The sequence below is a fragment of the Equus caballus genome, chromosome 4 (genome assembly GCF_041296265.1).
Source record: "Equus caballus isolate H_3958 breed thoroughbred chromosome 4, TB-T2T, whole genome shotgun sequence".
Taxonomy (NCBI): domain Eukaryota; kingdom Metazoa; phylum Chordata; class Mammalia; order Perissodactyla; family Equidae; genus Equus; species Equus caballus.
Genome location: NC_091687.1, coordinates 107,854,789 through 107,882,283, shown reverse-complemented (window position 1 = coordinate 107,882,283; position 27,495 = coordinate 107,854,789). Strand labels below are relative to the sequence as shown.

At 41.6% G+C, this 27,495-nt stretch overlaps 1 protein-coding gene across 1 annotated transcript in view; it reads right to left on the bottom strand.

The window, feature by feature from the left end:
- Positions 1–2,877: 2,877 nt before the first annotated feature.
- Positions 2,878–27,495, bottom strand: part of GALNTL5 (polypeptide N-acetylgalactosaminyltransferase like 5) — a 65,094-nt gene continuing 40,476 nt past the window's right edge. The window contains exons 7-10 of the mRNA XM_014739404.3: positions 23,005–23,254; positions 17,107–17,224; positions 7,105–7,254; positions 2,878–3,166 (exon numbers count right to left, since the gene is read on the bottom strand). Coding sequence (XP_014594890.2) covers positions 3,011–3,166; positions 7,105–7,254; positions 17,107–17,224; positions 23,005–23,254 — 674 coding nt within the window. The 3' untranslated portion in view covers positions 2,878–3,010. The remainder of the gene's footprint in view (positions 3,167–7,104; positions 7,255–17,106; positions 17,225–23,004; positions 23,255–27,495) is intronic.

Here is a 27,495-nt window from a genome sequence, read left to right as displayed (position 1 = left end):
TCCCTGCCCCTCCCAACATTGGCATTTCTTTAAGGATTAAGCATCTTTCCTTGGGCTGGGAACTGATTGCTGAGCTCACCTGACAATAGACTTGCCTCCTGCTGTGCCCACCAAGATAGTGGACCCACTACCTGCTGTGTCCATCAAGTGCTGTGCAGACAGGACAGTCTTGTGACTATTGTGGGAGGGACATTTCAATCACATGTGCAACACCCTGTTTGGGGGTATATAACCACTTTGTGCACCCCACTTCTTCGGTGCCCTTTCTTTCTTCGGGAAGAAAGTCTCCGGGCCATGGTTCCTCATAAAGCTTTGTTTAATTTTCTCTTGCTATTTTGTCTCATGTGAATTTAATTCGTTCTCCGGCCAGAAGAACCCACATTTGGGAAGAGGAAATGTCTTCCTCCCCTACATATACATGTTATAAAGCTTTGTCTGATTTTATCCTGTTATTCTGCCTCATGTCAATTTAATTCGTAGCCCAGCCAGAAGGACCTAGAGAGAGTAGAGAAAATGTTCTTCCTCCCCTACACAGAACAACCTTGTGGTTAAACCCAGGGTCTTTGAGCTTGGGCTGATCAGGCTAGTGTGGACTATGTTAGTTTGTTCCTAGAAACAGTTGCCAGATGAAATACAGGCCTAAAATTCAAACTTCAGATAAACAAAGAATAGTTGTGTGGTATAAGTATATCCTGTGGAATATACTTATACTAAAATATTATTGTTTATCCAAAATTCAAATTTAACTGGGCATCCTGTATTTTTATTTGCTAAATCTGGCAACCCCAACCCCAGGCAAATTCTAACCTCAGTTTTCTCACCTATGAAATGGGGATAATGAAAGGACCTATGTCGTAAAGTTGTGTGGATGAAATGAGATAATCCATGCAGACTACTTACCACAGGGTATGAAAGATGATGAGAGCTCAATAAGTGTTAGCTCTTAGCATTATTTTATACAGGTATGTCTTAGGATAAATTCCTAGAAGCATGCTTTAGTTACAGAACTTCCAGGCTTAATTTAAGACTTCTCTGAGCATTTGATCATACCCAAAACTGTGTTTTGTTAAAAGCCTTGGGCACGTTAGCAGACATTTCTCAATTAACTCCAGAATACAAATCACATTTTTAAATTTCCGTACAAAAACAAAAAATTGCCACCTAAAGGCAAGTAGGGATTTCTTTTCTATCACACCAAATACTTGGGTGTTGATTCTGACTTGTTTTCTATTCCAGAGTCACTGAAACAATATTCGAGAGGAAATGTTTAATCAATGTGGTACATAATTTCTAAGACTCACCCATGTTATCTAGTACCTGAACTAAATGACATTACAACACTAAGACAATATTGGGCCCATGGCTCTAAGAAAACGAACATTTCTGTCTTTTTCTTTTGACAAAACTGATGTTTACAACTTCCTCCTTATTGCTTATCAAAAAAAATTATTCTCAAATTTCAAAACTAGAAAAAGTTTTTACTTCAAGAAGATACTCCATATTTATGCAACTGTAATTCTCTTTTTTCTTTCTGCTGCAGAATTTCTATTTTACATTTTACTCTAGTTTCAATAGATTCATGGGTTTATTATAATCTTTTTTTATTACTTTCTAATAGTAGGTAAGGTATACATATGGGACAAGAGTATAATCATAATGTGGCGCTTATTTTGTGCTGTCATATTGACCTTTTAAAGGCCCAGTCAAATTATCCTGGCCATTGGCAATAGATGAGCACAGGTTTTCCCCATGTCTTTCTGGCAATAGATTTTAGAATATTTTGTTAGATACACACGTATAAAGAGATTATAAACTGATTCTTTTTTCGTTACATTGTATGTGTTCTCTCAAAGAACCATGAAGGGAGGGACATTTGCCTTCTCCATTGTCTGCTTCGTCCCAGCACCTAGAAGGATACAGGGCCTGGGATGACCACACAGTTGTTGACTGAGTGAGCATAACAGATGAGTCAAGTTGTTCCCTGCTGTAGAACACAGCTTATACTTTCTGCAGCACAGGCGATGTTTAATGATCTTATCCTAAGTGTCCCCACTCCTTTCAATGTGCTCCGTCCCTCATTTTCTAATTCTCTTTGTCTTTGTGAATTAAATATATTTCACTTTCCTAGCTATCTTCACCAGGGTGAACACAACAGCCATCCCTCTAACTTGACAGAAGTACTTTAGACATCTGGGAGTGTGTTTACAGAGGACAGATACAGAAGCTAGCTGCTTCTTGCCCTATCCCAGCTAAACAGTTCTCAAGTCAGAGCACAGAGTATCAACAAGGCGCATAATCCAAGAAGCAACAGGAGAGCTGTAGGCCAGAGTCATAGGAGGGAAAAGGCAAAATCAGAAGCAGGGAAGAAGGAGTGTCTCCAAGTGACAGAAAAGCCAAAAGGAACAAACGAGGAGGCTGGCCTGGAGAGCTGGCCCAGGACATCTAGGCAAGTGGACTGGACATCAGAAACTCAGGAACCCAACCAAGCAAGGTGTCAGTGCCAGGATCTACACTGGCAGCAAGAAAGGAGGTCAATACAGTTGATCCGCAGTTATTATGTATCATGTCCCAAGCAATGCCCTCTGTGGATGTCTTTCTGGGCATGCCACCAGGTCAGGTCATTTGTTCTGGAGTGACAATGGAGTTGGCAAAGACCCCAAGAGTGGAGCAGAGCCTATGGTCTACCAGGACCAACAGAATTTTTCAAATAATTGGAGATATTGCACCGTAGCTCAATTGAGTATATGATAGAGTCTCAACCGCGTGACAGCGGACATTTGTAATGTTCAAGGTCTTGCCACCCCATAAATTTATGGCAGACGAGTAAAACGAAGTATTACCAGCTATCATTAAAGGAGGAAATAAAAGGCACTCCTGTTGTAGACTGCTCTGGTTGTATTTCTTATTGCATTTCACATAATTTCATGAAGTTGCAAACTTGCATTCTTCTTTATGTTGAGGGACTAGGGGCTTTTTAACCCTTCATTAATGAAAATGATTTGTTCTCCTTTTATCGGTGGTCCCTAGATTCCTCCAATTCTGGGAAGATGTTGTCCAAATACCACTGAAATGACTTGCAACCCAGTCGTTTCCTTAATTCTACACGTTCACTAATGTTTCCATAGGCAACAGATTTCAGACCAGGTCTTCGTAAAAAAACCTGCTCCTAAAAGGAAATAAAAAGTCATTTCATTAAGTCAAATGAATTTTAGCAATTAAATCATGATATCTAACATAGCAATATATATTTTCATTATCTGAACTAAAAAACAAAAACCTTTGACATCCTCTGTGTAGAAAGGGCAGAGAAGCACGTAGGACCTGGGATTCACTCACCCCACACACATTCACAGTATGTGCTGTGACTGACCACAACAGAGGTGGCTGTCGTAGCAGGATCCAGGAACCTGCTTCTTGGGAGCTCAAGAATCACAGCCAGCTATTGTAGTATATCCCTTTTCTCCTACTCTCTCAATGATACTCAAGGACAAAAACTCTCACTCCCAAGTCCCAATCAACACTTCCATGGTTTCAGCAATGGGGATGGTGTGGCGGCTGAGGGCAAACTGACTCTGGAGAAAGACAGCCTGGGTTCACATTCTGGCCCTACTTTTATTAACTATGTGACCTTGGCCTCTACCCTCACGAGGTGGTTGTGAGGACTGAATGTTTTAATATGTGCAAAGCCCTTGGGAGACGAAGGCTGGCACCTAGTAAGTGTCGGGTCAATGTCAGTCATTATTGCCACACCTGGTTAGTCTTTTATACACTCTGATTTAAAGAAGCACCAAGTATGAGTGTCTAATGGACTCAATCTGCCCCATATTAGAATGGTATTCTAAGTAGACCGAAGCTTCCTTAAAAGCAGAACCCTTGTATTTTCATCTGTGTACTCCCAGTGCCTGGCATATAGTATAGTAACACTGCTGAATGAGAGAAGGAGCTTGCTTATCTAAATTAGCATATTCTGGGCATGCCATGTTGGATTCTCCCCAAGTATCCCTGACCGCTATAGGTCTTTGCCATCATTTCTTGCACTCCTAGTTCCCCAGGGTAGACTGGTGCAGAGGACGGGCCTGAGGTGGGGGAAGAGTGTCATCATTCTGGACTGAAGGCAAAGAAGACCTTAGACAACATCTCCAGCCCAAAGCCCTCTCTTGTCCAGTGTCACTCACTAGATTTCCCAATGTGCCCTGTCATACAATCCATGATTTAATGCCAAATGCTATTTGCTTTTTAAGTTAGGTAAAATTTTTTATCACTATATCTTCTGTGAAATTCAGTAAACTACTCAGTCTTAGCTGTGTTCAAGTCAACTATTTATTTACTTATTTATTTATTTTTCTTTTGAGGAAGATTAGCCCTGAGCTAACATCTGCCACCAATTCTCCTCTTTTTGCTGAGGAAGGCTGGCCCTGAGCCAACACCTGTGCCCATCTTCCTCCACTTTATATGTGGGATGCCTGCCACAGCATGGCTTGCCAAGTGATGCCATGTCCACACCTGGGATCCGAACCGGCGAACCCCGGACTGCCGAAGTGGAACGTGTGCACTTGACCCCTGCCCCACTGGGCCGGCCCCCTCAAGTCAACTATTTAAACTGTGACCAGAGTTCACAGGGAAAAAAATCAACAAACATAAAAATAAGCTCAATGTCTCCTATAATTAAATAAATGCAATTTTAAACAGTGAGATATCATTTTTAACCTGTTAGATCAGAAGAAATACAAAGTTTAAGACCAGGGTTGGAAAAGTTGTGAGGAGACAGGACCTTTGAAATACATTTGATGGCATTTAAGAACAGTTTGGACATTATTCATCAGGATTTAAGATGCACTAACTCGTGGCCTAGCAGGTCCATGTCTTGAGATTTATTCCAGAGATATATCTGCACACCTGCACCATAAGGTATGTGTAAAAGATGTCCATTTCAGGCGTGTTAACAAATCACTAAAAGCCAAGATGATCAGAATGTTTATCAGTGGGGGATTATGTATTAATAGGATCAATTTTAGTAGATCCATTCAAAGGAAGTGTTTAAAAGAATGATATACTTAAATGTTCTGATTTTGAAAGGCTTTGAAAGTATGGTTTTAGAGTATACTAACAGAAAAAATGCAGAACAAAATATTGTGCAAATCTAGTTATATAAAAGAAAAGGGCGTATACTTGTGTGTATTAACAAGAAACTATAAACAGTAATTTAGTGATTACTTCCGAGGGTGGAACTACGAGCTTAGAAAGTTTACTTTTGACTCCATAGTCTTCGCTATTTTCTGGCTTTTTAAAATGAGTATGTTTTACCTTTTTGAAAATCAAGAAATGTAATGAACATACAAAAAGCACATGAAACTTAAATGTGCAACTTAAGGAATTGTTGAAAAATCCACCCCAGTGACCCTGACTAGGTCAAGAAATAGAGCCTTACCAATGTCCCAGAAGCTGCCCGCCCTTCCCTTCCTGATCAGAACCCTTGCCTTTAGTTTTAAATGCTATCCTGATGATGTATTCATTCCTTTGCTTTTCTTTCTAGCTTTAATGTCTAATTATGCATGCGTAGATTATATAGTTTAATTGTACCCATTTTTAACTTTGTAGAAATGGAATAATACAGTATATACTCTATTGTGTTTGGTTGCTTTTGTTCACCATTATGTCTTTAAGATTTACCCTATTGGGGCCAGCGTGGTGGCTGAGTGCTTAAGTTCGCGCAGTCTGCTGCAGCGGCCCAGGGTTTTGCTGGTTCGAATCCTGGGCGCGGACATGGCACTGCTCATCAAGCTATGCTGAGGTGGCATCCCGCATGCCACAACTAGAAGGACCCACAACTAAAATATACAACTATGTACCAGGGAGCTTTGGGGAGAAAAAGGAAAAAATAAAATCTAAAAAAAAAAAAAAAGATTTACCCTACTGTTGTATGTATATCTATAGTTGGCTAATTTTCGTTGTTGTGTAGAATTATACTGATTAAATATATCATATTTGTCCATTCTACTCTTGATGAGCATTTGGGTTGTATTCAGTTTTGGCTAACACAAACAATGCTGCTCATAAACATTCTTGTTCACATGTTCTGGTGCACAAAAGCACGCACTTCTGTATTGTATATACAAAAATGGAATTGCTGGATCATGGGATATTTGTATGTTTTTCTTTACTTAATGTTGCCAAACTGTTTTCCCAAGTGAGTTTGCAATAATTAAGACTCCTTCCAGCAGTGTCTGAAAATTCCTGTGCTTGCCAACACTTGGTCCTATCAGACTTTACATTTTTTGTGAATCTAGCTGGCTATGTAGAAATACCTCATCAAGTTTTTAATTCACATTGCCCTCATTACTAAAGAAATTGAGTGTTATTATGTTTATAATTCAGAATAATTAAAAAAATATTAAATCAAGACCAGGGCATGTAATGTCGCAGAGAGATTCTTACATATTTCTACTCATGCGTCTGAAATGAGATCTTGCTGGGGTTACTGTCCATATTAGCTTGTGCGTAGATGGACAACTTTCAAGTTAAAATGGAGCTGCAGCTACATGTTCTCTCTATATGTACCCTTTTAAGTCCTGGCATAGGGTTTAATCCTAGGGGAGATGCACAAATGAAGGGGCATGACTTTGGTATAGAAATTTTGACTATTGGTAGAAAAGAGGTAGTGGAGGTTATTGCGTGGTCCCCAGATCAGCAGCAGCTGCATCACTTGGGAACTTGGCAGTGGAGAAAGAATCTAAAGAGTTGCCCGTGAGGACGGGAACAGAGAGAGGTGCTTGCTTCAGGGAGCAATCCTTGCGGGGAAAAATAGATCTAGGCAAAAAATATACAAAAAAAGGACTTCTTGTGTTGGTTGATTTGCTTCTGAGAAACTTGAGTATCCCTAGGAATTAAAGCAAAAATTAAGATGCAAATGTGGCAGCTTAGAATGAACTAATTGAGAAGAAGGTCTGGGGTTGGGGGGGTGAGTGGTTGAAAGGGTCCCGCTAATTTAAGGAAAACAGAGAGAAGAATGAAAATTAATATCTGGAAAGGTAGTAGAAAGCTTCTTTAGAGCAAGCCTGCGCTGTACTCTCACTCAGCTTTCCAAATCAGAGATGCATCCTTCACCTTGTGTTCATCCAGCCAAACATGCACCATTCTGAGATTGTTATATGTCATGGCTTTTAAATATTCCCGTTTATTTTCAATGCGTTGCTTATCAATATGTCCCACTCGAGAGCAGGGGAGTACAAAGAGCTGGCCTCCACACATCCAGATCTAGACGGGAGAAAAACAGAAAACATGTTAATGTACGTTTGCTAGGAACAGGCAACTGCTGAATTTTTTTTTTAAAGATTTTATTTTTTTCCTTTTTTCTCCCCAAAGGGCCCCAGTACATAGTTGTATATTCTTCGTTGTGGGTCCTTCCAGTTGTGGCATGTGGGACGCTGCCTCAGCATGGCTTGATGAGCAGTGCCATGTCCGTGCCCAGGATTTGAACCAACGAAACGCTGGGCCGCCTGCAGCAGAACTCGCGAACTTAACCACTCGGCCACGGGGCCAGCCCCTGAATTTTTTTTTTTACAAACATAAGAAGAGCTAACATTTATTGCTTCTTATTTCACAACAACCCTATCATGTAGATACTGTGATTATTTCCATTTTACAGATGAAGAAATTAATACATAGATTGGTTAAGAAGCTTGCCCAGTGACAGAGAGCTGGTAAGTGGCTGGGTGCAGGGTTCAAATCTAGGAAATCTGGCACCATAGCCAGCATCTAAAGACAAAGAGATTCCGCCTTTCTCATACATGACCGATGCTGATGCTGATTATCTATGAAGAATGGCAAGATATTTTGTCTTAAAATATTCTCAAACAATATTCTGAGAGTAATGTTTTCTGAAGTAATTAGGTGTCACTGAATGTAAGCAAGTTAACAAGAGAAATGCCGACCGTGGCTGAATTCAATTATTCATCTTTTTGGTACTTAAAATACTTCATAACACTTATTTTTAATAACTTTTTTTATTACACTAAAGTAAAATATGATGATTGAAAAACTGGCAAATGTAGAAAAACACAGAAGAAAATAAAAATCACTTGACACTTTGTTAGTTGATATTAATCCAGGTATGTATGTCTATACACATATATACACAACATTAAGATAATTTGCTTTTTAAAATTTGATGTTATGTGAAGTTTTTTTTTAAAGATTGGCACCTGAGCTAACAACTCTTGCCAATCTTTTTTTTTTCCTGCTTTTTCTCCCCAAATCCCCCCAATACATAGTTGTATATTCTAGTTGTGGGTCCTGCTAGTTGTGGCATGTGAGATGCCGCCTCAACGTGGCCTGATGAGCGGTGCCATGTCAGCGCCCAGGATCCGAACTGGCAAAACCCTAGGCTGCTGAAGCGGAGCGCACAAACTTAACCACTCGGCCACGGGCCTGGCCCCTGAAATTATTTTAAAAGTCTTATATTGTTTGGACATTTTGACAGTTTCCAATTTTTATCATTATAAATAATACCACGTATAATATATGTACTTATAAATCTTGTGCACACAATTTATACATCTTACAGTGTACTTGCCATGACTCTTTTTGTTCACTCTAATTTGGTGATTATTGCGTTACCCCCAGAGAAGCAGAATCAGAAAATCCTTGGGCTCACCCAGACCAACCGAACCAGGAACTCTGGGGCGAGGGCCAGCAATCTGTATTTTAACCAGCTGTTTAGGTGATTCTGATGCACGCTAAAGTTTGAGAACCACTGTTATAATTGATCAAGATCACATATCCCACTTTTATAGATATTTTATTAAGAAATCCACCTAAGCATTTGGGGAACAGTAATAGGAAATTAAGACTCACTGAAAACAACACTCAGAAGTACTATGGTGAAATACATCACTCAGACAGCCAGAGGGGATTATGTTAAAGAAAATGGAAAAGCAGAATTTCTGATATAGAAAAATGTTCATCTAAGTCCTTCTCTAAAATGGATGGCACAGTAGAAAAACACTGAGACCAGAAATCCAAAGAATTAAGTTCTTTTATCAGCTCTGCCACATGCTTCTGATCAGACATATCCTCTCTGGGTGTAATTTTCATCTGGAATTGAGAACTAAATAGTAGTTCATCTAAGCTACTGTTCGGGGATGCTTTGTTATGTAGCAAATGCTAAGTGATACTAGCTATGTATAACGTCTTGTTCTCTTTTTTAAAAGTGATAACTTAAGGAAATTTGGAAAATTATTAATATCTGTTTAATAATTAGAACAGATACAGAAGTGTTTATTATTTTTGGTACATTCTTATATGTTTGAAATGTTTCTTAATTAAAAAAGAAACCCAGCTATGACTAAAGAATAGAAAACCAAAGCCAAGTAACCAAAGTGATAAAGGAGGACCAGAAGTAAAAATTTTATCAAAAAACTTTCTTAAAAATCCAACTGAGGGGAACGATGACAATTTAGCGCAGTCTCCACAGGGGCCGCGTGGCTGCTCTCTTCCTCTGAATCATTCTCCAAAGGCACTTGATCCATCCCGGCCTGCCTTTTACTCTGCTCATTGTCCAGGTTGGCGATGGTCAGATGTCTTCCTCAGATATACTACTGGAAGTAGTCTGTCCAGCCCCCAGTTTCTACTAATATTATTATTATTATTATTATTATTAGCAGCAGCAGCAGCAGCAACAGTAGTAGTAGTTTCCCACTGAGAGAGTATAATGCAGTAAAGAGCATGGACTCTGGGGCAGGTCAGCATGATTCAAATCCTCTGTGAACTCTGTGATCTGGGGCAAGTGACTGAAGTTACTCAACCTATTTGTGCCTCAGTTTCCTCCTCTGTAAAGTGAGAATAACCCACCTCATGGGATTGTTACTAGCATTAAATAATTTGATACTTGTAAGTGCTTAGAGGGTGTCTTTGTAACATACACATGCATCTCTGCTGTAGTGAAGTGTGGTAGATTGCAAGAGGGGCCACAAATTCTTTTCATTCCTGTATGCACACTTCTTTGCAATGTAACTTTGCACCCCGTTTCATCAAGAGGTGAAGCTCATTTCTCCATCCCTTGAATCTGGTCTTGGCCTCATGAGTTGCTTTGGCCAATGGGACGTTAACAAATATGATGCAAACAGGTGCTTGAAAAGCATTTGCAGCACGTTGAAACTTGCCTTCTCTTGCTATTCTTGGGAACCTTGTGACCACTTCAATGTGAGTGAGCCTGGGCTAGCCTGCCTGATGATGAGAGACAAATGGCCAAGTCATCCCCATTGCCCCAGCTATCACTGGGCCAGTGTCCATGTAAATGAGGCCAACCTAGGCTAGCCAGCACAGGCTGAGTCTCCAGATGAACATAGATGTATAATCAAGACCAGTGGAAATCAGCCATCCTGGTTATGTCCAGAAGAACCACTTTAGCAACACAATGAATTATGAGGAATAACAATTGTTTGTTGTTTTAAGCCACTGTGTTTTGGGATAGTTCGTTAGAGAGCAAAAGCTAACACAACACACATGAGGGAAAATGTTTCTCTTAACTCCAGGTTTACTCATCAAGTAAATAAGACATCCATCCATTTAGTTGCCCATTCCAGAAACTTGGTGTAATGGATTGAAATATTGTTCAGCAGATATAATCTCACTCCCCATCCCGCACCATGGGGCAGAGTATGCTTCTCTGACACACTGACTTTGGGCTTGTCCATTCAACATGCTCTGGACAATGGAATGTGAGCAGACATGATATGTACAGAGCTTTAAATATGCTGTGTGGGGGGCCGGCCCAGTGGCGCAGCGGTTAAATTCGCATGTTCCGCTTCTCCGCGGCCTGGGGTTTGCCAGTTCGGATCACGGGTGCGGACATGCCACCGCTTGGCAAGCTATGCTGTGGTGGGTGTCCCACATATAAAGCAGAGGAAGATGGGCATGGATGTTAGCTCAGGGCCAGTCTTCCTCAGCAAAAAGAGGAGGATTGGCAGCAGATGTTAGCTCGGGGCTAATCTTCCTCAAAAAAAAAAAAAAACAAAACTCTGTGTGGTTTGGCCTGAGTTTTGTATTCCTGCCCATCAACCTGAGAAGACTATGCCCTGAGTTGCTACTACTCTTAGAATGATGAGGAGACCCAAACCAAACTCAGAGACTAGAGCCCACCCCAGCCAATCTAAATTCTGAGGCAGAGACATCCTGGACAACCCACAGACATAAGAGAAAAGTAAATGCTTATGGTTTTAAGCCACTCAGTTTTGAGCTGCATCATAACATAGCATCATCGTGGCAGTAGCTGACTGATGATTGGGTTGTCCACAACATCCCTTTTGCTCAAAATCCACGCCATCCGTCTCCAAGTTCTGTCCGTTCTATTTGTAAATATGCCTGGAATCTGTCCAGTTCTCTCCATCTCCATTGCCACTGCTCTAGTTGCATCCACTGTCACCCTCTTTTCAGATTTTTGCAAGAAACTACCGGTCCCCCTGCTTTTCCTCCACTATGTCAGTCTCCACAGCCACTGTCACTGCCTTGCTTAAAACATATCTGTGGCATTCCATTGCATGTAAGACACAACCTAAATCCTCGCAAGGTGCTGCAGAGTCCTTCCCCTGCCTCCCTCTCCAGCCCCATCTTGCCGTTGTCTCTTCACTCATTATGGTCCAGCCTCACTAGCCTTCTCCATTGACACATAGGGGTTGGAAGGCTGTCCACTTTCTGAGTCAGTGGGCAGAAATTGGGGCATTACTAAGCACCGTCTTACTCTTTTTCTGTAATCTGTATTTGTGAGGTGAAGTAAGGGTACATCATGTGCCAAAGCCAGGGGAGGATTTTCTCAGTCCTTCCATTGGTCTCACAGTCATGAGGGTGCCACCAGATTCAGGCTGCCCGTTAGTTTTAATTTCTAGTGGGATCTCATCTTTTCCTGTCTCAATAAACATCTTAGCAGAAAGCTAGGAAAGGCTGCTGGCCAGATACCATTTCAGTTAGAACTCTGGGACAGCTGTAGCATATAAAGAAGGGAACAAACACTGACTACGGGTGTGTGAGGTGGCAGACACTATATTAGACACTTTATGCACATTGTCTCAGTGCATACACACAATCACACTGTGAGGTGTGCATTATTCTGTTCATTTACACATGAGGCCCCTTAGACTCTGACTGGTTCAACCATTCAACAAATATGTCTTGACCACTTTTTAACATGATTGATGTACCAGGTGCTGAGGACAGTTTTTAACAAGTCAGACCTTGTTCCTGCCCTCGAGGAGCCGACAGCTGGGTGGAAACACACAGTTGGCAGGGACCAGTGCAAAATAAAAATGGAGTCTCTGGTTCAAAAATCATTAAAAATTTCAAGATGGCAACAGCAAAGCATTAAACCAAGTGTAGGGTCCTTATAAACATGGTACCATGTGCAACCACACGGATCACATGCCCACATAGCCTGCCTTGCTCAGACAGTCAACAGACAACTGCAATATAGCACAATCAGTGCTATAATAGGTAGAGCGTGCAGAGGAGAATGGATCCCAGTCTTGGGTGTGTGTGTGTGTGTGTGTGTGTGTGTAGGGGGAGGGAGGACAAAGTCAAGAAAGCCTTCCTGAAGAAATTACATCTAAGCTGTAGCTATGGACTATGATGGTGGAGAAAGAAGAAGGTGGACAAAGACAAGCGATGATTTAGAGGAAGAACTGACCAGATATGGTGAGATGACATGGGGCATAAGAGGGAAAGCAGAGTCCAGAAAGGTACTCAGGGGTGTGTGTGTGTGTGTGCGTGTGTGTGTGAGGTGTGTGAGGTGTGTAGGTAAGGGGGTAGCATGTCAGCCACCCATAGAGGGACTATGGGAGGAGGAATGGGTTCGAGAGAGTAGAAAATAATTCGGTTCTTGAAAGGTTTAGGTTTAGCATACCTATGGGATGTCCAAATGAAGGTAACCTGTAGGTGATTGGACACACCAGCTTCTAACGCAGAAGGAACTGAGGAGGAGTTAGAATTGCTCTCATCAGCGTGAAGTTAGTCATCAGAGCATGAAATGGATGAGGTTATTGAGAAGGTTGAGGGAGAAGAGAAAGAGGGACTTGGGGAAACCCCTTAGGGATGGAAATTCTGAGCAGATGGACCACGGAAAGTAGCCCACTGAGGCACGAGCAGGAGCGGGGCTCCTGAGGAACTTGCCTAACCCGTTACGTCAGCGTCGGAGAGTGTGCTTCACCCTCTCTCTATGGCCAACATGGGATTTGTTTTCAAATCACAGCATCCAAAGGAGGTTAGCAAACTTGGATGAATCTAAGCTGGCACTGATATCTAAGAGGCTCAGTCTGAAGGGTGATGCAGAGAAACGGGCTTCTTGAGACAGGTGGCCCCTGAAGTGTGTGGCAGGGCCCCGATCCCTGGAGCAGTGTGCCTTGCCCACATCTGGGGACACCTGGATGGAACACAGGTCCTGAGGCGTTGGGGCTAGCCACGACGCAGGTTGTCAGGGACTGTTCGAGGCTGGCCTCCACTCTGCCAGGGAAGCTGAAGTGCCATAAACTGGGTATGAGAACCGCTCCGAGGTTGGGAGTGCAGCTGCAGGTCCGTGGGTCTGCAGCAGGCCACGACTGTCCGCAAGCAATGGGAGCCACTGAGCTCAGGGCAACTAAAGCAAATTCAGAGCGTTGGAGGCTGCCAATACATTGCCGGCCTCCGAGAGAAGTGACTTAGAAACAGGATAGAACCGAGCCGGTGGGATCTCAAGACTTGAAGTTGAGTAGACAGTACAAGGCAGGAAGTGATCGGTTTGGAGCAAACTACTTACATGTTCTGTGCATTTGGGCAAGTTAATCAACCTCTCTGTGCCTCAGTTTCTCCATTATAAATAGGAGATAACGACGGCACCTACCTCACAGGTTTATTATGAGGATTAAGTGAGTTAATATCTGTAAGATTTCAGAGCAGTGCATGCCACACATAATAAGAACTTGTTATATAAATAAAACACTTTCATATCCTTTATATCTTAAATGCCACTTCTTCGGGGAAGCCATCTAAGACACACCCAAGACAAGGCTAGGTTCCCCTTTTATGTGATTTCATAGTGCTCCGTACTAAGTGCTGGCACACAACAGATTCTCAATAAATATTGTTGAATGAATGAACGAATGAGGATTGCGTCGTCTTCTGAATGCCCAGCATGTGGCGCAGCCCGACACAGGAGGTGCTCCTTAAGTGATGGCTACACTGAACTTAACTTGAACTCTAGAGAGAGCCCTAAACCGAAACTATAGATTTGGGTCTTGTCACCACACAGGTGTTCGTTACAGTCATGGGAGCCGATGCAGGTATGCTGTGAAAAATATTAACAAGGGTATGGCACAGACCCGGCTGATCAGAAGGGAGATGCCACAGCAGGTCCTGGTGGCCCCACCCCGCCAAGTGCCATCCCTTTAGTTTCTGGACCATGGGGAGCCTCAGAGATCCTGGAGAAGGGTGAGGCGCTTGGGCTGCAGGTGCGAAGTATTTGGTTGGCTCAGAGTAGAGGTTCTTTCCCACCAGGTGAGGAAATATTGCACTATATTAACAACAGCATGGCTTCACAGGTGCAAAATGGCTGAGTGTCAGCCCTGGGCCCTGAAAAGAATGTGAGGTAGGAAGAGGTTGACAGGAAGAGCAATCCCGGGAGCACGGTGTTTAAGAGACTCGCACAAGAGGAAATTCCTGCGAAGGAAATTGGGAATGATTGAGCAATGGAAGGGGATTTTCTTGGATTTTGTCCTAAAATTCAAGAAGACTTCTGGAAAAGCTAGTCTATGGTGTCAAATGCTGTAGTAACCACAAGTCTATGGAAGAACAAAGGCTGTCGCTGGGGACATCTGTATTAAACTGGTGGCAGTTCCCAGAACGATGTCCCAGGATGCTGAGGGCCCCCAGGATGCTGATTTACTGGAACGAAGAGTAAGTGAGAAATGAAGACGGATCTGCAGGTATCTTCTCTCTGGAGAGACAAGGTTATTTGTCTTGGTTAGAGACGGCTGCTAGTGTCAAGAGAGTGCCTGGCTGTTTATTAATTTACATGTTTGTTTGTGAAAAGAGAGACCCAAGCATACTTAAAAGATATGAAAGGGCCGTTAGGAACGGAGTATCTGGAAATATTGAAGCAAGGATAATTAAGAGATTTTAATTATAAGATTGCTGTTTTTTGCTGTCTGGGGGAATGTAAAGCCAGGAAAAGGAATACACACATTTTCAAATATGCATGTATCATTCATGAAGTTGATTCTATTCTGAGACCCATGAAGGTGCTTATTAAGTTATTAGGTCCTGAAAGGGGGAAATTTCATATACCGTATTTCAGAGAGCAATGTAACAATGCCTGGTCAGAAGGGAACACGAGTGGGAAAAAATAAGCAATGAAAATAACAGACTTACAGGATACTGCCAAATAGGAGCTTGGAGGAAAAATAAATTGCTCTAGATATTACTGTATTCCTAATAAAGTATCTGAGGCATTATAAAGGACATCTGTACTTAAAATCACTCTTTAAAAATGCAGAAAGTAACCAGCCAATTAAGAAGGAAGAGGGAGATAAAATGGAAAAATGGAAAAAAAATGGAAATGGAAAAAAATGGAAAAAGAAAACACAAAAAGCAAATATGGTAAATGTTTTAACACACGCTAAGACAATATATGCAATTCATAGTACCGTCTCTGCAGATGACATCACAGAGCATAAAGAACAGATGGCAAAATTTAAAATAGGAGAAGAAGGGCTGTCACTTATTAGTCAGCTCCTATAAATTATCTCTTATCTTCATGACAACCTTGTAATAGAGATCATTTTTTTCCTTCATTTTACTTGTAAGGAAACTAAAGCTCAAAGAGAATATGAACTTAGTTATCAATAAAGCTGTTTTCTCTACACCAGGTTGTCCCTGTCGGGAAAAAGAGACAAACAAGGCAGAGAAACGTGAGGGGAAAATGTTAAGGGTGACAATGGTGAGCTCACAGCCCAGATTTTTATGCACCGTTCAAAGCGATCATTATAAAAAATGATTAGAATTTAGTCGAAAATAGAATTACCTATGATAGACATATTATTAACATTTGAATAGTATCTTGGTGTTTTCTTTGGATTTTCTCCAGGAGTGTCTACTGCGTGCTTTGTTTTTACCCCAATTATTTCATTAAATCTTCACAAAATTCTGAGAATGGCATTTGTATTTATTCCTATTTGACAGATGAGGAAAGTGAAGACTAGAAAAATTAATGACTTGCCAAGGATCATAGAGCAAGTCAATGATAGAGCTGGGACTCATTCTAATGTCTAATATCTGGTGTTCTCATACCACAGGATTTTTTTAAAGTTAAATCTATTTTTTTAATTGACCTATAATTCACATACCACAAGAAATTCACTCTTTTAAAACATACAATTCAATGATTTTCAGTATTTTCACAAGGTTGTGCAGCCATCACCACTATCTAATTCTGGAACATTTTCACAACCCCAAAAGAAATCTGGTACCCATTGGCAGTCACTCTCCTTTCCCCAGCCCCTGGCAGCCACTAATCTACTTTCTCTTTCTACGGATTTGCTCAGTCTGGGCATTTCATATGAACGGACTCATATAAATGTATGGCCTTTTGTGTCTGGCTTCTTCCACTCACCATGACGTTTTCAAGTTTCATTCACGTGGTAGCAAGTATCTCAGGATTTAAGAGTTAGGAGACAACTTCTACTGAATCCACTCACTCTACAGATGGAGAACTGAGACCTAGGGCAGCCCATATATTTAGTGGCATTCAAGTCTCCTACCCCCAGTTCTGTATTATCTCCTCCACATCAAGACCACCAAGACAGTCAGTATAATGAAGGGGAGATTCCACAAACAGCTTAACATATGATGTTAATTTGATACACATACATTAGAAATAACATATGGTAAGAAAACCTGATATTTTATTAAATATTTTCAATTTTTGTAAGGAGTCCCATAAATCACGTATTGCATGTGACACCAGAATGGTACCAGATGCTCGTGTAGGAAAACAGGGCATAACTGCCACAGCATGCTACATGAGGTCAAGTTAGATTTCACTCTCTATGTATAAAGGTAACTAATTAAAAACAAAGTGTGAATTACCCTCAGCGAAAGTTCCAAATTTTCTCCTCCCCAGAGATTCATGTCCTTGTCGTACCGTCCAATCTCATTAAAATACTGCCTATCTATAGCAAAAATTCCTCCAGCCATTGCAGGTGACCTAAAGAGGACACATAAATATTAAATTGATTCCACAGATTTAGTCATTCTGGACTTTTGCCAAAATTATATTGAATATTAGCAATAGCAATTAAAAACTAAAAAGCAATGATATTAACTAACATCAAAATTATCTTAATATAGCTTTAAGTATGTAAAATTACTAAATTACAACTATAGCTACCTAAAAGTAGGCAATAACTTTTACTTAGCTCTCACCACATTATGTAAGTAATATATTCTACACATCGTCTTGGTGAGAGGGAAAATTATCTTTAGAATGTGAGTTCCCCATGGGAAGATGATTCAGTTGAGGAGTGGAGTTTAGAAATCTTTCTCCCCAAGGAATTAAGTGAATTGTAATATTTACTTCTGGGAAAACCATAATATTACAAAGCATCTTTTTTGGTCCACCAATAGGAGGGCCCAATAATACCAAACTAAGTAGTTTGAAAATAATTACATTTTCATTCCTTCATTTGTTCAAAAAAGCATATATTAAGCATCTATGATGTGTTAAGGATAAGTTAGTGAATCAACAGGCAAAGGTGGAATTAGGGCCCTCAATTTGAGGTTATTGCAGTGGTCTCAGAGAAAAACAATGGAATCTTGGATAAGGGTATAGCAATGAAGGTGGTGAGATGTGGCCGAAATCTTGATAGATTTTGAAGATGGAACCAGCAGATCTGCTTATGCGTGGGGTGTTCGATGTTCCAGGAAGAGGTGAGTCAAGGCTGACTTCAACGCTTTTGGCCTGGGTACCTGGAAGGTGGAGTTGCTGTGCACTGAGATGGGGAATGCTGTGGGCGGAACAGGTTTTTGGGGGAAGGTTGCATTTTGGACATGTTTGAGGTGTCTATTCAGCATGCAAGTGGAGATGCCAGTAGGCAGGTGGATAGATGAGTCTGGCATTCCGAGAGAGGTCAGGGCTGGAGGCATAAATACAGGGGTCATCAATCTAAGATCGGTGAGAATCACTCTGTGAGTGAGAGGAGTGGAGAAGAGGACAAAGGACTGAGCCTTGGGCACTTGAACAATAAGAGGTCAGAGAGAAGAGGAGGGATCAGCAAAGGAGATGGGAAGGAGAACCAGAGAGACAGGAGGAAGACCAGGTGGTCTGGAGGCCAGGGGAAGACTGGGTGTGAAAGAGAAGGGAGAGGTCAGCAGCATGGAACACTGCTGACAGACCAAGTGAGACGAGGCCAGAGAACGGAATATTGGACTTAACAGTGTGAAGGCCATTAACAAGTTTCAGCTGGGGGCGAGGGGCAAAGCCTGAGTACAGTGCATTTAAGAGACAAGAGTAAAGAGTTTAAGAGAATTGGAGACAGTGACACAGACAACTCTTTCTGAGGGCTTTCTAGAGAAAAGGAAAAGAGAGGTAGCTGATAAAATAAGGTTATTTTACTTATTTAATTTTATTTTTTTTGAGGAAGATTAGCCCTGAGCTAACATCTGCTGCCAATCCTCCTGTTTTTGCTGAGGAAGACTGGCCCTGAGCTCACATCCGTGCCCATCTTCCTCTACTTTATATGTGGGACGCCTACCACAGCATGGCTCGTCAAGCGGTGCCATGTCCGCACCTGAGATCCGCATCGGCGAACTCCAGGCCTCTGACGCAGAACGTGCGCACTTAACCGCTGCGCCACTGGGCTGGCCCCTATTTTATTTTTTCAGTCGCAAGAAATAAGAGCATGTCTATATTCTGAAAGGAGTGATCCCGTCTGGTACACTGGATGATGTCACCCTGTCTGGTACGCTAGAAGACTGTGATTACACGCAGGCCAGAAAGCCTCGTGGAAAACTCTTGCTCCCCTGTCACAGCACTGTATTGCAATTATATTTTTACCTGCCTTCCTTCCCTTTAGAATACACACCTTTGAAGGCAGGGGTCACGTTTTCTATCATCAGTACGATGCCTCACACACAATAGGTACTCAGCAAATACCTATTAAATTTACACGTTAAGTAATTTCACAAAACAGTTCTTAAAGTTATGCCATTGGTCCCATTGAAAAAAGGGCAAAAATATGTGCCACTCAAAGAATTCAAATTCCGCCTTCCTCTCAAGGGAGAAAGCTTTTGTCCTAAAACTCTTGAAATCGCTGGGCAGTGTGTGTCTCTCAGTGGGAGCAGTGTTGCACGGTGGTGGTAGCTCAGCCGATGGTCTGAGACAGCAGCAGAAAGTGAAACGGGCCACGTTATGTCCTTAGGAAAGGCCCTGGGTGGAGCAGAGGAGCCGTCCCCGGGAATGCTGCTCCAGCACGTCCCTCCCTGGACCACCAGGTGACCGCAAGACCACCACCATCCTTGCCTGTTCTAAGTTTCCCAAAACTCATTGTCATTAGAACTATTGCAAGTGGGAGAAAAAAGTATCTTCAGATTTGAACACTAATTAACACCATGGCTAATATCTAAAATTTATTTTTTTTAACCCTTTAAAACAACCTATTTTTCTTACATATATTGTTATACCTTATAATTGATATATTAAAATTATAACACATATGATGTGTATAATATCTATTCTCTATATAAACATGCATACACATATATAATCACACAATTGGTATCATACTGATATAATTTGTTTATAGCCTGATTTTTTATTTAACATATTGTGAGAATTTTCATTTTTAGTTAATTAGCCTTCAAAAACTTTAACTATGTAGAATTCCACAAAACATGAATATACTTTGTTAACCATTTCAATATTGAACATTTTATGTTGTTTTGATTTTCTTACTGATACAAATATTGATACAATATACAAGTCTGTACTTATTTCTCATTAACTCCTTAAGGATAAATTCCAAGAAGTGGAATTATTGCATTAAAGAATAAGAACACTGGGGAGGCTGGCCCCGTGCCGAGTGGTTAAGTTCGCGCGTTCCGCTGCAGGCGGCCCAGTGTTTTTCGTTGGTTCGAATCCTGGGCGCGGACATGGCACTGCTCATCAAACCACGCTGAGGCAGCGTTCCACGTGCCACAACTAGAAGGACCCACAACGAAGAATATACAACTATGTACCTGGGGGCTTTGGGGAGAAAAAGGAAAAAAAAAAATAAAATCTTTAAAAAAAAAAAAAGAATAAGAACACTGGGGCCGGCCCCGTGGTCTAGTGGTTAAGCTCATGCACTCTGCTTCGGCAGCCCAGGGTTTCACTGGTTTGGATCCTGGGTGCCGACATGGCACTACTCATCAGGCCATGCTGAGGCAGTGTCCCACATGCCACAACTAGAAGGACCCACAACTAAAATATACAACTATGTACTGGGGGGATTTGGGGAGAAAATGAAGCAGGAAAAAAAAAGATTGGCAACAGCTGTTAGCTCAGGTGCCAATCTGAAAAAAAAAAAAGAATAACATTTATAAGGTTTTTAACTTATATTGCCAAGTGGTTTTCAAAAAGCATGTAAAATGTACATACACTAACAGCATATTAGAATTCCAAAACTGTTGCTTTTCAGTATTTAAATATTAAGAATACTATTTCCCTGTTGAAATTCTTAGAGCCTAAAAAATACTAGATATGAGAGATGTGGAAATATTATAAAAATTATAAGTTAATTTTTTTGTTAAGTGGAACACCACAGATACTTCTTGTTAAAAGTAACTTTATTTTAAATTATTTTGAGATGAACTCAAAAGATTTATGCTTTATTTTTTTTGAGTAAATGAAGATTTTTACATAATACATTTTATTTAAATGAGGTATATCTTCGTTCTTTTTCATTCTGAAGTCTGTAACATTAACAATAGCTACCATTTATACAGATCACTTCCTCTGTGTCAGGCCTTAAACTATGAGCTTTACAAGCATTGGCTCATTTAATCCCCTCAAAAATTCAGAGAGGTAGGAGGTAGGTATTATTATTATCATCACCATTTTACAGGTGAAGATACTGAAGCTGAGAGAGGTAACTGGCCCAGCTAAGGGATGCCTTCATACACAACCCCAGGGAAGCTAGTCACCTATAGCCTCTGTGAACAGTGCCTCCTGGAAATGTGCAGTGCACAGCCTGTGCAGTACATGGCAGCCCTAAACAGCTAACAAGTGATGGCTGAAGCAGAGGAAAGAGCAGTGGAAGATCTTTCACACACAGTGGAAGATGTGTGAAGGAATCTGCACATTATCCTCAAAAGCAATGGAAAGATAATAAGCAAGATTGGTGACGTGCAAAATAGGATTTAGAAAAAATTAATGTAGCAACAGAGAGATTGCAATGAGGGAGGCCAGGCCTGTAGGCCAGACTGTCCGTCATGGTGTAGAGTCTGAGCCTGGGGCAGTGAGGGCCTGGACCGCGGGGACAGGCAGAGGGATGGAGAGATGTGATGTAAAAGTCATCCCAAGGATGGTTCTTCTGGAGCTGGTTAATCCCTGGGCTAGAGCAGGCAGTGGGAGAGTTGAAGACGGCGATACAGCGTTCATATGTGGTCACACTTAACGGCTGCATAACATCCCATTCTGAAAGTGCGACATATCTCCTCCCAATTCTTAGGTGGTCTTTCTTTCATCCTTGAATGAGGAGGCCAGGTTGCTTACTAAGAGGAGGGAGTCGGGGCAGGGGCAGGCATTGGGACTAAGGGGAGCAATACAGGTTTGGCATACCCACTTCGGGGGACGCGTGGATAAAGGGATGGCAGAGCATGCAGGGCGCTAGTGGGGGATGCCGCAGCTGAAGGCACTGGCAAGAAGAGAAGTGAATTAAAGATCAGAAAGTCTGGACAACAGAAGAAGAAAGAACACCGTGAGAAGTAAAAGGAGAAATCAAAGATCTGGAGATCTCGATGATGTCCAAAGGGAGGTGTGGGTGGAGCAGAGCAGGAAAAAGCTAGGAGGGTCCTGGGTTATGGCCAAAGAGAGGGATATCTGGTAATTTAGAAGATGGAAGGTGCAGGATACAGCTGGAGGAATAATAATAGCTAACAATTATAAAATAGCCAACATTTATACAGCACTTATTATGGACAGATGCTCTTCTAAGCTTGGATACGTCATTTACCTCTCAGAACAGCTCTGTTATTCTCCAGACTTTATGGACAAGGAAACAAGGCACAGAGAGGTTAAATAACTTGCACAAGATCATCCAGCTCTAGCTGAGTTAAAGTAGAGGTCAGTACGCGGGACTCGCTAGGCTATGGTATTGGAAAATTTACTCATGTGGTTTGTGAAATAAAGAGGTTAACAGCAAAAGAAGAGACATGAGCTTGGCGTCAAAGTTATCAGTTAATGTGAAGAGTGACCTGGAGGAAGTCTCTTCAGAAACAGCCTCACAAATGCAGTTAAGAGTCACAACATTCAAGCTGTTCTCTCATTCAGAAGTACATTACCTAAGACTGATAATCTAGGAAAATCACATTTATCTCAACCACAAAATCACAGGTGGAAGCACTTGGATAAATGTTTTATAAATGAATTTGACAAAGATAGCGATGTTTTCTGGGCTATCCACAGTGCTGATAGTTTGTTCATTGATCGACATACGACTTGCTCCTGAGAAGCAAGTCCACATTCCAAGATGGACATCCAGAATCAGAGGGATACCAGCCATGGTGGTGTTCTGAACCGGGGTGAGATGCTCACTTTCATTGGCAGAAACTCAAAACCTACCAAATTCTATTGTTATAGACTTTTAGAAACAAAATACATAACAAAGTATTTCTCTTTATTAAACTCAAGAAATCAAAGGAATAATCTCTGGAAGCTTCTTTCCCCACACCACCCCCCAACCAGTTCCCAACACATATGCACCCTGTCTCTATCACCAGAAGTCTTACCGGATGGGTGCAATGGGTCCTTCCGGTCCGTCCATCTCATAAGAGAAAACATTATCCCATTTAAATTGTAGATGCCAGTTGAAAGCTCCCCTTACAACAGGAGAGGGCTTGTATTTCAGTGTCATGTAATCAATGACATCTATCAGAGGACATACTACCATTTTGGGGTCTTTGGCAATGGCGAGCAACAAGGGTTCCAGCCACACTTTATTCACCTCGCAGTGGCTATCCAGGAACACCAGAACATCCCCTGGGGAGACAAGAACAGACTAGCGTTAGTGCCTATGGATGAAACATCTGACAACTGGAATCAAAGTTCAACACAGGGCCAGCCCCGTGGCCAAGTGGTTAAGTTCGCACGCTCCGCTTTGGCGGCCCAGGGTTTCACCAGTTCGGATCCTGGGTGCGCACATGGCACCTCTGGTCAGACCATGCTGAGGTGGCGTCCCACGTGCCACAGCTAGAAGGACACACAATTAAAATATATACAACTATGTACTGGGGGGCTTTGGAGAGAAAAAGGAAAAATAAAATCTTTAAAAAAAAAAAGTTCCGCACCGCGAGTCTTTGTGGAGCATTTACTATGTGTTTGGCTCTTTCAGTTTCATTATGGGAAGACAAGAAACACATATTTTCCTTTGTACCAAAGATGTGGCACACCATGTGCCATAGATATTCGGAAGACGTTGGTGAACTGTGGGTTACAGAGCGGTTTGGGGAAGATTCTAAAGAGGCAGGTGGAACTGAGCAGGTCTTCAATTGAAAAATATCATTTGAACTTGGCCTTGATCAATCAACTCAATTTAGCAATGCTTACTGTCAGGATACCTTCTTAGGTATTTCATTTGGTGCTTGGGCTGCAGAGACGCATAATTATTTTTGCTCTTGAGGTCAAGCTTTAATGAGAGTCTATTCTGCTTAGAGAACACGGGAAAAATTGGCATGGCCAAATAAAGAACATATGTTGTTAAAGTACATTAGATGGGCTCAAATTGGAAGGGACCTCAAAATTCAGGCGCAGAGTTTAGACTTTTTCTCATAGCCAACATAAAATCATATGAAAGCACAAAAAACATCACATGTTTACATCAGAAGACAATATTGTTAAAATGGCAATAATCCCCAAACCGATCTACAGATTCAATGCAATCTTTATCAAAATCCCAGCTGGCTCCTTTTGCAGAAGTTGATCCTAAAATTCATACGGAAAGGCAAGGGACCTGAGTTAGCTAAAACAATCTTAAAAAGAAGAGAAAAGTTAAAGGAAGTTGAAGGACTTCCTGATTTCAACAGTTACTATGAAGCTATAATAATCAAAACAATATGATGCTGGTGTTAGTATAGACATATAGACCAAAGGAGTCGAATTAAGGGTGCAGGAATAAATCAAACATCTATGGTCAACTGATTCTTGACAAGGGTGCCAAGACAATTCAATGAGGAATAAATGGTCCTGAGACAATTGGATACCCACATGAAAAGGAATGAAGCTGGACCCCCTACCTCATGCCAAACACAAAAATTAGGTCAATTGGATCACAGACCTAAAAAGGTAAGAGCTAAAACTATACAACTTTTAGAAGAAAACATGGGCGTATGCTTTGTGACCTTGGGTTAGACAGCTTCTTAGATATGACGCCAAAACCACAAGCAACAAAAGAAAAATATAGATAAATTGGGCTTCATCAAAACAAAAACCTTTTGTGTATAAGTAAACATCACCAAAAAATAAGAGAGATTATTTGCAAATCACATATCTGATAAAGGACTTGTATTCAGAATATATAAACAACTCTTACAACTTAATAATAAAAAGACACCTTTGTTAAAAATGGGCAAAAGATTTGAATAGACATTTCTTCAAAGAAGATATACAAGTGGCCAATAAGGATGTGCTCAACATCGTTACTCAGTAGGGAAATGCTAATCAAAATTACAATGAGATATCACTTCACATTCACTAGGATGGCTGTAATCAAAAAGACAGGCAATAGCAAGACATGGAAGCAACCTAAGTGCCCAGCAACTGATGATTGGATAAAGAAGATATGGTGTATATATATACAATGGAATACTACTCAGCCATAAAAAAGGACAAAATCGTCCCATTCACAACATGGATGGACCTTGAGGGTATTGTGTTAAGTGAAATAAACCAGATAGAGAAAGACAAACTCTGTATGACTCCACTCATGGGTGGAAGTTAACATATAGACAAAGAGAACTGATTAGTGGTTACCAGGGGAAAGGGGGGGTGGGGGGGAGGGCACAAAGGGTGAAGTGGTGCACCTACAACGTGACTAATGATAACGTACAACTGAAATTTCACAAGATTGTAAACTATCATAATCTTAATTACAAAAAAATAAAAAGACAGGCAATAGCAAGTGTTGGTGAGATTGTGGAGAAATTGGACCCCTTGTCCTTGCTGAAGGGAATGTAAAATGTTGCAGCCACTTTCAAAAATTATTTGGCAGTGCCTGAAAAGTTAAACATAGAGTTACCATATAGCCCAACAATTCCACTCCTGGGGAGCATGCATACACCCAAGAGAAATTAAACTTAGTTTCACATGAAATCTTGTACATGAATGGTCAGAATAGCATTATTCCTAATAGTAAAAAAGTGATAACTCCAATGTCCATCAACGGATGGATAAACAAAACTTGGTGTATCCACACTGTGGAATATTATTTGGCCATAAAAAGGAATGGAGTACTGATACAAGCTACAACATGGATGACCCTCGAAAACATTACGCTAAGTGAAAGGAGCCAGTCACAAGAGACCACATATTGTATAATTCCACTAAGTGAAATGTCCAGACTAGGTAAATCTATACATATAGAAAGGAAATTAGGGGCTGGCCCTGTGGTGTAGCGGTTGAACCTGGCCCACTCTGCATCGGTGGCCTGGGTTCGTGGGTTCAGATCCCAGGCGTGGACCTCCACCACGTGTTAAGCCATGCTGTGGCAGTGACCCATGTACGAGGTGGAGGAAGATTGGCACAGATGTTAGTTCAGGGCTAATCTTCCTCAAGCAAAAAAAAAAAAAAAGAGAGAGGAAGATTGGCAATGGATGTGAGCTCAGAACGAAACTTCCTCACCAAAAAAAAAAAGACAAATGAAAGTAAATTAATCATTATCTCCAGTTTGGTGAAGGGGAGGGGCAACAGGATGAAAGGGAATGGTGAGTGACTGCCAATGAGTATGAGGTTTCTTTGTAGTGGGACAAAAATGTTCTAAAATGAGGTTATGGTGATGGTTGTACAACCCCATGAACATACTGAAAAACATTGTATTGTATGCTTTAAATGGGTGAATGATATGGTATGTGAATTATATCTCAATAAAACTGTTAAAATCTTTAGGGAAGAAAGAGCCATATTGGAAAGAAAGAGTACATCCTCCAAATCTTACTATAAAATACAACTATTCTTCTATATGATTCGTAACAGAATTTTAAATCATTAAAAATGATAGAAACTTTATCCCTCAGCTCACATCACTGGTTTCTTAACTATCCATCCAAAATAGTGTCTACACAGACAAGCAAATGCTCATGTGTATTTATTCTACCAGCTCCTTGAATAAGCAGGACTCTTGGGAAAAGTGACTTGATTTTGTTCCTTTAAATGCACAGGGAGGAATGGTCCTTTCCTTGCCCTTGGTTACAGACCAGAGCAGGCTCCAAGTCTACTCCACTTGCTCTTGGGTTATGGAAAGTCTTAGACGGCAGTCACGTTCAGTTGAAAACACAGTCTCAGTCCCGCGATTAGAGTCTCCAGGCCCAGGCTACCATGCGACTTCCTTACCACACGTGGACCGCTCATCGTCCTCCCCGCACCACGAGGCAGCCCTGCAGGAAGGCCGCTTGCTTTTGGATTAGTCTTCTCATCTCTTCCTTGCTCTTCTCCTTCCCTAGCTGGCTGCCTGCGGTTTCTGACCTCACTAACAGCCTAAGGAGAGTGAGAGAGGAGAAGAAAATGGGGCAGGACAGTTCTTTCCTGGTAAGACAGCGGGGTGCTCTCGGAGCTGATGCCCTCCCTCTGGGTGTGGCCGGCAGGGTAATCTTGAGGAGCCCCTCCCTTCCCATCCCTGGTTGTCTCTTATCTGCAGTTTCCTTCAGCTGGGCAAATGCATTTTATTTGGGCGGTCCAGACGCCCTCCTCTGCAACTTAGGGTCCCGTGTTCGACCTCTAGCCTCTCCTCTGCTAGACCCTGTCCATCCTTCCAGAGAGTCCCATTGGGCACGCTCTAAGGTGATCTTTACTGCTCTCCCACTCAAACATCCATCGCCTGAGGATATTCTGCCGTTGATACAGACACTAACAGGGAAGCAAATGTCGTTGGTCCTGCAGCCAGCCACAGCTCTTCTTTTGCCCTTTTGACAAAAGGCAAGAAGCCAACGATAGTCTACTTCTCCTCACACGCATATATTTCTAATTTTGTTGTCTTGATGTCTGAGAATGCGCCGAATCCCCAGTACGGG